The 12,390-nt window shown below is 42.7% G+C and overlaps 1 protein-coding gene across 1 annotated transcript; it reads left to right on the plus strand.

The window, feature by feature from the left end:
- Window positions 1-1,042: 1,042 nt before the first annotated feature.
- On the plus strand, window positions 1,043-4,418 carry prorsd1 (prolyl-tRNA synthetase domain containing 1). Its single transcript, XM_083695887.1, has 3 exons — window positions 1,043-1,191; window positions 1,754-3,191; window positions 3,766-4,418. The coding sequence occupies exons 1-2, from the start codon at window positions 1,108-1,110 to the stop codon at window positions 2,180-2,182; spliced, it is 513 nt and encodes a 170-aa protein (XP_083552013.1). The 5' UTR covers window positions 1,043-1,107; the 3' UTR covers window positions 2,183-3,191; window positions 3,766-4,418.
- The last annotated feature ends 7,972 nt before the right edge of the window (window positions 4,419-12,390 follow it).

Below are 12,390 nucleotides of genomic sequence, written 5' to 3' on the forward strand. Positions count from 1 at the left end.
TGTGTGAGTGACTTGAGGGGGGCACTGGTGGGGTCATCGTTGACGATTCTGATGGCTTGGGGGAAGAAACTCAGTCTTAGCCTCTCTGTTTTTGCTGCATGACAGCGGAGGCGTTTTCCTGACCGCAGCGGCTGGAACAGTCCATGTTTCGGGTGGTGAGGGTCCTTCATAATCCTGTAGGCTCTGGTCCTACACCTCCTGGTGTACAGGACATGGAGAGGGGGAGTTGGAGCTCCCATGGTCTTTTCTGCCAGGCGTACCACCCTTTGCAGAGCTCGCCTGTCCTGGGCCGTGCTGTTACCGTACCAGACGGTGATGTTGCCAGCCAGGATGCTCTCCACAGCTCCAGAGTAGAAGGACATTCTGACCATGCTTTATTGTGAAATATGAGGCACATGCTTAGCCATAATAACGGTCTTGCTGTGTTGGTATAGAGCAGACATACCTGAAGTCTGTCTATAAATCTGACATGGCCCCATCTAAAGATGTTCTATGTAGTTCAGGCAAAGAGGCGTCACGCTACATTCTAGATTCTATTCTAACGGCTAGAATAACGACACCTGACGTAAGGTGATGATTTACTTCACCTGTTAGTGAAACTTTAAGGCTTTTGTTTAACAAGCACTCTGTTACAGAGAAAAACAAACATTCCCAGCTACTGGACTATGGTAAGCAAAGCTTGTTGAAGAAAACAGATTAATCTGTGTTTGAAATGTAAGGTGCATTTTTAGCACTTCTAGTGGAGTTGTGCTTGTACAATACAACAGTATTTGGGTCTTCATTTAATTCAGTTTAGCATAGTGAGCTCCACCTTTCCTATCATTGACTTGACGCTGTTGGTACATACTATGAATAAATGGTAGCTGATACAGTATGAAAATGAGTCCACGTGTTTGTCTAAGATGAGACGTCTCATGACGGAGCGCATCTCCACGTCGGCCAAGCAGTCTCCAGATGGGCAAAGCATGCTGGGAGTTTTTTCCTGGAGTATGGTTTCCGTCTGTGAATTACGCGCATGCGCATTGATTGAATTCAGAAACAACTTCCGTGAATGAGAATTCTGCTCCGAGGTCCTATATTTGTGTTTTATTTTCTAATTAATCAATAATGGCATCACCTGAGCTCCGGAGTGAGTTGGAGAAATATCTTGAGAGTTTAAATATCGAGACCATCTGCGTGGACCATCCACCGGTAGGATACAGTGGAGACGCCTGTTCTCACATACATTTCAAATGCATATCGGTTACATGGTATTCATATTTATAAGTCTTGTCTGGAATACATTGTTATTGTCGTCTTTATTTTAGTCACTGATATTGCGTTAGTGACAGTAGGGAAAAAGCGGTGCAGCTGCTGTTGATTGTTGTATAATGATTTGACACGTGTGTGCTTTGTGCGGCAGTCAAACAATCTCCACCAGGGGTCGCACAAGACCTATCACGGGATGGGGGGCCTCTGTTCCGAATGGACCATATCAAAAAGAGTACCTAGGATATTGAATTAATCCAATACTGTTCACTTCACTATAGGACTGATTTATACTCGAAACTACAAGGCCTCTGATGAATTATAGATTGCTATGTCTTGTATCTTTAAAAAAAACAAAACTGTGGAGCCTTAATCCAAAAGAATACCTTTTTATTTATAGCTCCAGTTTTTACTGTTTTCTTTAAAGGTACAAGCCATTCAACATGTCCTCTTTGTGTGGTTGGAGTCTGTGCACCTATTATTTATATCCCTCCCCCTCCCCCAGGTCTTCACTGTGGAGGAGATGATGCCTCACCTCCAGGACCTCAGCGGAGCTGTCTCTAAAAACCTCTTCTTGAAAGACAAAAAGAAGAAGGGGCTATGGCTGGTGTCCGTCCGCCACGACCGGCAGGTCAACCTCAATGACCTAGCCAAGAAGCTGGGTGTGGGCAGTGGCAACCTGCGCTTCGCTGACGAGGCAGCCATGATGGAGAAACTGAAGGTGGGCCAGGGGTGCGCTACAGCCCTGGCACTGTTCTGTGACAAGGACAAGAGCGTGAAATTTGTCCTTGACAGTGACTTGGTTAACGGGGGTCATGAGAGGGTGTACTTCCACCCTATGACCAACGCTGCCACCATGGGACTCAAACCAGAGGATCTGTTGAAGTTTTTAAAGGAAACAGGACATGAGCCAGTTCTCCAGAGCTTTGACTAGAGAGTTTCATGATTGTAAATGCCTTGAAATGACAATGGATTCTTGTACATGTTCCTTGTGTTATATGTATAAAACTTCTCAACGTTGATGTCATCTTTGACCAGACAAAACTGTCTTCTTCCACCTTAGCAATGTTACTTGCCTCTGCCCCCCACTGTCCTTTACTCATGCTGAAACCCTTATTCATGCCTTCATCACCTCCAGACTAAATTAACTTCAGTATGTACAAAACTCTTTTTGCCGGGATCCTCACCAAAACCTACTCCGGATATCATGTCATTGCTGTCCTCCAACAACTCCACTGGCTATCCATCAAGCACAAAATGAACTTCAAACTCCTTCTCACCACCTACAAAGCCCTCCATGGCCTGGCCCCATCCTACCTCGCCTTAACGCTCCAAACCCACAACCCTGAACTCCCTCCGCAGCCTCAGGTCTGCTTTTCTCGATTGCTTAAACACAAAAACTGGTTCCTGTAGCACAAAAACCCATACCCTTACGTCATTCCCAAAAACACACACACATTTCCCATAACCGTAAACACTATTCACCTGTTTCCACACATGTTACAATATTCAAAACTCTTTCTGCAAAACCTAATAAATCATTCATTGCACTATATGTTCATTCAGCAAACACATGCTCTCAGGATAATTAACTCAAGTCATCACAACCTAAACTCAAAGAGCACACCTTTCTCCAGGTGCACACACTAAGCCTCAAAATTGTTCACACACCAATCAGAATTGCAGGGTCAATAAATAGGGCCTAGAGGCATGTCCATGTGCTTTGGAACAATGGATCCTAACAATGCCAAAGTTGCAAGACAACAGAGAGGACGAGGACGACAACAACAAAGACAAGTAATCTCAGATGAAATCCATGCCACCCTAGTTCATCATGTGCTCATACATGGGAGGACAATGAGAGAAGCTGGACAGCTAGTGCAACCCTACCTAAGCCGTTACACGGTTGCATCCATTGCCCGTACATTCAGAAGGGGAAACAGGTAATTTGCCTTGTTACTGTGATACATGTAATGTTGTACTGCATATAGACTGAATCTCCACTTTGTTCTCAGTGTAGTTTTTACCACAGTAATGGATGACCATAGGTCAGTAATGGTCAAATTTCAATTTTTCAGAACTGAGTGTCGGCCATCTATTCGAGGTAGGTGGAGACTTCTCACAGCTGAGCAGGAGACTGCCCGGTGAATATTCAAACTCAAACTCAGATAGTTGAAGACCAGGTAGTCTTGCAAGGAATTGACAGCTTCAGCATTTCCACCACTGACCGGATCATTCAGAAGAACCACATAAGGACAAAGCAGCTGTACCGTGTGCCTTTTGAAAGGAATTCAAACAGTTAAGCAGCAACGATTCCAATACGCAGAGGAAATTGCTATACTGTACAGAATTTTTACAGTATGTAGAGTATGGCCCATCTCTCCAGCATATCAATACAGTACTGTATAGTAATGTGCTACAGTAACTGCAGTACACAATCTTTCATTCCAGTACAGTAGTACACTGCAGTACTGGATTTGTAGTAGAGTAAAATGTGTGTTTTTTTTACTTCTGTAGAGAATCTTTGAGCTGGATGCCATGGCTGACCCACATGAGTACATCTTCATCGACGAGGCAGGGTTCAACCTAACAAGGGGGCGCAACATCATTGGTCACCGTGCCATCATACAAGTTCCTGGCCAGTGGGGAGGCAACGTCACCCAAATGAGCAGCCATCAGCAATCGTGGCGTCCTCCACCGCCATGTCAAAGTGGGTCCATACAACACGGCACAACTCCTTCAATGTCTAGATCAGCTGCACAATAACATTCTTCAACAGTAAGGGGAGCCAGGGCAACCAGTGCAAGCCCAATGTCTTGTCATTTGGGATAACGTGAGTTTCCATCGAGCTGCTCTGGTTCACGCCTGGTTCAATGACCACCCCAGGTTCACCTTTCTTTTTTTGCCAGCATATTCCCCATTTCTGAATCCGATTGAGGAATTCTTCTCAGCATGGCAGTGGAGAGTGTATGACCGCAACCCCTACGCACAGCAAAACCTCCTGGAGGCAATGGTGGACGCCTGTGGTGATGTGTGTGTGAAGTCTATCCAGGGTTTTCTAAGGCATACAAGGGCATTTTTCTCACGCTGCCTGGCAAGAGCAATTTGTGTGACGTTGATGAGATATGATGGCCTTACTCAGACGAGACGAGACGAGAACGCTGATGCTGAGTAACCTGTACATTTGCTGCATTTGGAAATAAAGCTTTTGGAAATGGGTATTTTACTGTGCATGGACTCTTCCTTACATGTTTTGTCTGACATTTCAAAGGTCAGGTTTTTGACCAAAACAGCATATACAGTAGTATTCCCTTATCCACTAATAAGAGGTAAGAGGTATTTATTACATTACTGTTTTGAATTTCTCTCGCCAGGGTGTTCCTGAAAGGGTTATCTGGATAGTCAGTGCTGTGATTTTACAAAGTTCCAAATTATTTCTCTGAACCTATTCTAAATATTTTGGATTTTTGAATTAATCCCTCCAATGTGTAACAAACAGTCATGTGTTTTTGACAACTTGTGTGTGTGTTGTCTGATGGCAAAGTTTGAATTAGGACCCAGAAGTTAGATGTTTGTACTGTTGGGTGTGAGTTTTTAAAATTGTGTGTAAAGATTTGAGAAAATGGTGAGTTGTTCCAGGAATTGTGTCTAAGCAATTGAGAAAAACTGTAAATATTGGTCCACTACTAACAAATAAAGAAGAAAAAAATGCTTAATGAACTTAAATGTAAGTGTGACACCATCTTTTTGAACAGGTGAGTGCCTACTGTGAATAAGCACCATAAGCATTTTACCACTTTCTGAGAGGAATTCCTAATATATATATATATATATATATATATATATATATATATACTATTTGGTTGCATTTCAAGTGTTTGTCTTTGCATTCTAGTTGACATGACATGGACCTTTCACCATCATCATCAATGGAGTCCTTGTGTGTGTGTAATGCAGTAATGGAAGCAAAGCAGCCAGTCAAACAACAATATACAACGCAACACAGACGAACTAACCATGGAGCCTACAGTAGATGCACTACCCCATCACTCTGGGCCGGGTTGACAGTGTTTGGGACTGAGTTACATGTACACATCATATTGGGACATTCTACTATGGTCTATGTTAGCTACTACAATATATGACAACGTTTGGTGGACTATTATTACATCTACTGCCAAGGTCTAAGACTACCTTGGTCAGAAAAAAGTATGCACTCACTGCAATGTAAGTCACTTTGGATAAAAGCGTCAGCAAATTGGCATATATACCTACAGTACGTTACACCTATGTGTTTAGCTCCACTCTGCAACTGGACTGCATTCATACTGTAGTGCCACTCACTAAGTTTCAAATCACTGTACATTGTTAGGTATACTACCTTTCCTTATTCAATACCTAAGTGTACTGGCCCTTTACATTCTGATAGGCTTACACTTACAGAACAGTCAACTCTGCTGAAATGAATGCATTTTTATTGAGGAAAAAGTGAATTAATCCAAAATATAATTGTGTGTGTGTGTGTGTTGGGGGGTGGGGATGGTGGCTGTGTGTGTGTGTGTGTGTGTGTGTGGGGGGGGGGGGGTGGCTGTGTGTGTGTGTGTGTGTGTGTGTGAGAGAGAGAGTGTGTGTGTGTTGAGGGTGTTCACGCTGTTTTCTTTTTTTTTTTTGCTCTTTTCTCCTCATCCATCCTCTTCTTTCTTTCTCTCCTCTGCTGCAGGTATCTCTTTAGATAGGGCATCTGGACAAGAGGGGCACAGAACATTCACAGACTCGTCCAAAGACAAAAACAATTTACCAAAACAATGGCTTTGATTTATCAGTGTAAGAACTTTCTAATGTAATTCTGCCATGAATCCTAACCTAGACGACATGTAGGCTATCAGTACTTGTACCTGTAACAGGGCCAGTTCCCTCTGGGTATCCTTTTGTTCTTCCTCCATTACATTAATTTTTCTCTTCAGGTCCTCTTCTGCCTTCTTCCACTCATCTTCCTCGTCTTTCTTCTCCTTTTCAGCCTGCCTGGCGCTCCTCTCCATTTCCAGCTGGGTGCTCTTGGCCAGGTTTAATCCGTCTTCGGCCTGTTTTAGGGCTGCTACGGCAATAGAACCCTTCTCTTTCTCCCATTTCATGAGTTGGGCTATGTATCTTTCTGCCTGTTTTTTGTTGCCCTCCAACTCAATGAGAGAAGCCTTGGCCAGGGCCAGTGTGTCTTTAGCTTGCACTTTCTCTCTCTCCGCCTCAGCAAGCCTCATCTGCATCTCCACCCTGAGTTGGGCTATGCATTCTTGTGCATCATTTTTGTCGTCCTCCAACTCAAAGAGAGAAGCCTTGGCCAGGGTCAGTCTGTCCTCCACTTGCACTTTCTCTCTCTCCCCCTCAGCAAGCCTCATCTGCATCTCCACCCTGAGTTGGGCTATGCATTCTTCTGCATCCTTTTTGTCGCCCTCCAACTCAATGATAGAAGCCTTGGTCAGGGCCAGTCTGTCTTCCTCCATCTCTAGCCTGAGCTGCCACCATGCGTCTCTCTCCATCATCCTATCTTCCAGCTCCTTCCCGTTCTCAGCTACAACCGTTCTGAGTTTCTCCTCAATCCCCTGCTTCTCCATCTCCAATCTTTCTTTATCTTCAAAGAAGTTCTGAATGGCTTTGTCTTTCTCTCTGGCCGCTCTCTCCATCTCTAGTCTTTCCTTGATCATTTCATTCTGGTCCTCCTTTATCTTTTGCCTTTCCTTCTCGACCATCTGAATAGCCCTCTCTCCCTCCTCCTTATCCTCCTCAAACCTTTTTCTAATGATCTGAAAGGCCTCCATTTCCCTCTCAAACTCCTGTTTCCTCTTGTCAACATCCTTGCTCTCCCTGTCAACAAGTACTTGGGCCTGCTTAACCTTTGCTTCATCTTCACAGAGTTTATCTGCCCTCTGCTCAAGGTGCCCCTTCATCAAACAAATATTTTCTTTAACCCTATTGACTATTTGTTTGTCTTTTTCCACCTGTTCTATCTTCTGCTGAAGCTCAGTTCTTAAAATGTTGTCCTTCTCAACCTTTTCTCTCTCTTTTTCAAGCTCAACTGTCATCTGCAGGATGTTCTTCCTCTCTCCCTTCAGCTGCCGCTTCATGTTCTCCATCTCCCTCTGGAGGTCATTCTCTCTCCTTCTCACCTTTTTTGCTTCCTCCATCATGTCTTTCTCCATCTGTGTGGTCTTGTCCTTCTCCTTCTTCAACTCCAGATGATGCTCCTGTACCTTTCTCTTCCACTCCTCACGATCCAGCCTCCTCTGCTCCGCCAACTGCTCCCACATACGGCCCACTCTTGGCTTCCTGGCTGGCTTCTCTTCCTGGTCGTCAACCACGGAGGCAGCTCCCTCCTCCCTCGCCATCGCCATGGTGTCAGGGGCGTCTCTTACTTTGTCAATGTTATTGACCTATAGAAATAGGCACAGATGTTGTTTCACTGTCACACTTTTTTTCACTCTTCCATGGTGAGCTATAGTAGCAGTAATTACCTAGAAACTATAGTAAAACTGCAAAGATGTGAGTTCGTGATGATATTACTTACAGAAGTTTCTTTGTTGTCCATGTCCTCTCTTCAGACTGGTGTCAACGTGACTGAATGATAATCGGACAGCGCAATAATGTAGTTGATGCGTCCGTTGCCAATTCTATTATGTCACAATGAGAGAGAGAGACAGCTAGGCGACGATTATGACGCATTGTACCGTCATGTTTACGCTAATTTCAACACCAGTCCATATATGGGCATTTAAATTAGAGGATGGAAAGAGAAAAAGTGAAGAGAGAAACGTGGCCTAAAGTAGCCTAAAACAAAAATGATTGCCTATTCTATAACTTATATTCTAAAATCATTCACCTAGGCTAATATTTAGCTACATGCATGGTATACTATATGCATCATTCATGAACCAACATTCAGGGTGTGATGAAGTAGACAAAAATATAACCAAACATTGCCAAAGCTGAAACAGTACATTTGAGGAAATGCTGTTGTACTTTGCCTATACTGTATGTTCAAATAAAATCACTTTTAATACAAAAACGATTGTAGGATAAAAATCCGCAAGCGTAATTCGAAATGTTGCGCAATAAAATAATAGGCTCTTTCGGTTCAACCTTCAATGTTTTTCTTTTTTTTTTTTTTTACATAAAATCCAATATGTTTATCTCAATGTTTACACACTCCAATACATTTGTAAATGTAGCAGGGACGTAAATATAGAGAGTGCATGCAGTGCGGTTGCACTGGGGCCCGTGGTGTGGGGAGGCCCGTAGAGAGACCGGGCCCTCCAACAATGTCTTGGGCGGAGAACGGGCCCTTGCGAGTGATTTAGATTGCCACCTCGGAAATACGCCTATGTTCAAAAAAGAACTCATGTTAAATCAGAAACGGTGCCATTTGGTATATATGCCCTCGAAAAGGCAAACCCCTCTCCGTCTTGGTTTTCATTTTTTTTTGGGTAAAATAGTCAGTAGCAATCTATAACAAAATGATATGCTGATTCTACTATTCAATTAAATAAATAATTTCTTTATTTCAAAATCTGAACGTCAAGGTTGACAAGCTGTGCACATCTGCAAGCCGAGCGAGCAATCATGTCTTTCAAACATAAAAGCGGCAGAAAGAAAAGACAAGAGAGAAAAGAACAGAAGGAGAAGGTAGCAAAGCTCCCTAAATTAGATGCCTTTGGCTTTTTTATAAACAGTCGCCAGCCCACGGACGAAGAAGATGCAGCAGTTTGGCTGGCATCAGCATCGTTGCCCTCAGTGCAACAACCTAAATAATCGTAACGTTAGACTATTTTGTTAGATATAGATTTCAAGACAAGTTATACATACATTATGGTAGGCTTACTAGTCTCCAAATTGGGTAAATTATGGTCTACCAGGTAGATAGCCAGCCTATACATTATTATGGTAAGCTAGCTAATAGCCTAGTAGATGCTAGGTAGGCTATTCCTAGCATTAGATAACCCTTTCGCGCTCAAACGGGTGTCAAGCACGGTTTACGTTAGCTAGCTAGCTGTTCCTAATGATCAAATGATAATGATAACTGGAGATGCATTTCCGCAAGAAAATGCGACGTGTTTGCTCAGCATGACGCAAAATCCAACGGAGCGGCTGTCCGCGTGCTGTTTGGTCTGGTTCGAAGCGGGCCGCCTTCCCCCTCTTAATGGAAAAAAAACTGCGTTGATCCGAGCTACAGTTCGCCCGCAGCGACGCAAAATGTAACGAAGCGGCTGATATAAGTGTTTCCTCATTCATTTCAGTGGGAAACAAAGGGGATGAAATAATTATCATTTTGACAGTTGATGCTTGTTTTCACGTTTCGTTACAGCGTGTCAGAGCACTATCCATGATTCTAATAGCTTTCTCTTTGACCTCTCTACTTTCCCAATACAGTAGCCAAAGTAACAAATTCGACTGTAAAATCCAATACATTATTGGTAAAATATATATACTCCTAATGGTGTGTGTGTGTGTGTGCTTCATAACTAGTAACTAGCATGCAATAGGGCCCTCATAATAGCGTGCACTGGGGCCCGTCGTAACTACCTTACGCCACTGAACTGTAGTTACTGTAGATGTTAATGTTGTAATGTTAGAGTGAGCACTTCATTCGCTAAATCTTAGAGGACTGATCTGAAAAACAAACGCAGAACAACTCTCCAAATATCTTTCCTTTTTTTGCTTGAAATGTATTTCAAGTGAATTTTGTCTCAAGCTTTTCACACCATTCCATGTGTTAAAGCTGTTTTTAAAAAAGGCTGCTGTTTGAAATGCTATCTAGTGTAATGGGATATTTCAAATTAAAGTGATGGACTCAAAGTGATTAATAATCAAGGATCAGAGATCTTCAGAGTATAAGATGTTGTTTTTATTGAAGACAGGCGCAGACAAAACAGGCACAAAAGCTGCAGACAAGACAGGTGCCTGAGAAAGTTCTGGATCAGCCATTTCTCAAAGTATAATTCTGCTGTGCATTCACAGTTATACCTCGTTCTACGTCAGACTTAGCGTTGCAATGATTGGTCTTTTCTTATGGGAGGAATCAAAATCAGCTTATCATATTAGAACACTGTAACAGGTTTTGTGTGTTTCAAATCAACAGTGAGCTGTTTACATCAATTTCTTGCAGGGTATGAAATCACGTGCAGAGATGTGAGATCAAATAATGAGCTCCTTCTTCTCCCCATCTTATCTTCACCTGTGCTGGGCTCTGCAGACCACAAACTCTCCGGGTCCCACGAGATACCATTAAGGAGTAAAACTCTCTCTAATTCATGCTGGACACCTGCATATGACTTCACACTCACAGACTGTGTTCTGTTATCAAAGGTGAACTACATTGTTGAAGCAAAATATGTCAAACAGAGCAATAGTATTCAAATACACCAAAGTCAGAATCACTGCAGTCCTGCTTTTATATTCTAGGCCTTTAATTACTTTCAATGGCTACAGGGAGACCAAACTCTTATGTTGACATATGACCTCTACAAAGTCCAGGGAGTCTTCACTGGTTAGGACACGTTGGGAGCCTAATGCTTCCCCCCAGCCATCGCTCGGTCTAACTGGACTTCCACGACATTGGGACTCGAGCTTTGGTCTTTACAGGTCTCATAAGCTTGGCTTTGTTTGGTAACCCTGTAGCCTCTTTATCAATCTCATTATCCTGTGGAGCACACAGGTAGATGAACAGCATCTGGCATAATATGCACATCCTCCACATGAGCAAATCTCTCTGTGTGCCACCATATCTCTCTGTGTGCAACCATAAAGGAGAGTAACAGCCAGTTAGACCATACCATAAAGTGACCTAAGGTAAACAACACTGCAGCCATTCTTAATTTGATCCCAGAATCATTTGACGTATAGTCAAATGATTCTGGGATCAAATTAAGAATGGCTGCAGTGTTGTTTACCTTAGGTCACTTTATGGTATGGTCTAACTGGCTGTTACTCTCCTTTATGGTTGCTTCAACGACTTCCAACCCCTCCGACAGGTCTGTGTCGTTCTGTGGCCAAGTCTGCTGTCCCACCACAATGGTCTTGGTCTTCCACACACCCTGCCAGTTTAACATCCCTGAGTCTGAAATCATCCAACAGCTCCGCACAGAATATGGGTGAGGGCACAGCACACTCTTGTAACCAGGGGTAGCCTTGCCTGACCGCACCCCTCCATTTGACATACCTTTTGTAAGGTAATTCATGCAGCAGTAAGCAACGTCTGAGTGGTTTACAAGTCTATTTCTGAGGTTGTAAATAAATGTTTTCCCACATTGGGAGGTCACTTGTGATAAGTAAGGATACATTATTAGTTTTTCTCGATTGCTTAAACACAAAAACTGGTTCCTGTAGCACAAAAACCCATACCCTTACGTCATTCCCAAAAACACACACACATTTCCCATAACCGTAAACACTATTCACCTGTTTCCACACGTTTCAATATTCAAAACTCTTTCTGCAAAACCGTACACAAAAGAGTCCAAATAAATCATTCATTGTACTATATGTTCATTCAGCAAACACATGCTCACAATATAATTCACTTAAGTCATCACAACCTAAACTCAAAGAGCACACCTTTCTCCAGGTGCACACATTAAGCCTCAAAATTGTTAACACACCAATCAGAATTGCAGGGTCAATAAATAGGGCCTAGAGCAGGGGTGTCAAACTCATTTTAGTTCAGGGGCCACATACAGCCCAATTTGATCTCAAGTGGGCCGGACCAGTAAAGTCTTAGCATAATAACCACAAATAACGACAACCCCAAATTTTTCTTTTTGTTTTAGTGCAAAAAAGTACAAGTACATTCTGAAAATTCACATTTAGTTAACTATCTTTTTACAAAAATAAAAAATTTCTTAAGAAAAATAAGTGCAATTTCAACAATATTATGCCTCAGTTTATCATTTGCACATGTGCATTACAATTTACAGATCACAGTGTATCTACAAACATCCTTCTCAGAAGATTTTTCACGAACGGTCCGCGGACCAAACGTCGCAGGAAAAAGTCTGCGTGAACTATTTTCCTAAACATATAGAGAAGAATCCAGAGAGTACAGAGATTTTTTTTATCTACAAAGGCACAAAAGATTTAGTCAGAGGTATCTGGAAC

Source organism: Argentina silus (genome assembly GCF_951799395.1).
Source record: "Argentina silus genome assembly, chromosome: X".
Lineage (NCBI taxonomy): Eukaryota > Metazoa > Chordata > Actinopteri > Argentiniformes > Argentinidae > Argentina > Argentina silus.

Excerpts from the sequence above, each read along its gene's own strand:
- prorsd1 (XM_083695887.1), top strand. The coding sequence starts at position 1,108 with ATGGCATCACCTGAGCTCCGGAGTGAGTTGGAGAAATATCTTGAGAGT. Across the intron at positions 1,192-1,753 it reads TCTGCGTGGACCATCCACCG|GTCTTCACTGTGGAGGAGAT; the intron begins GTAGGATACAGT and ends CCCCTCCCCCAG.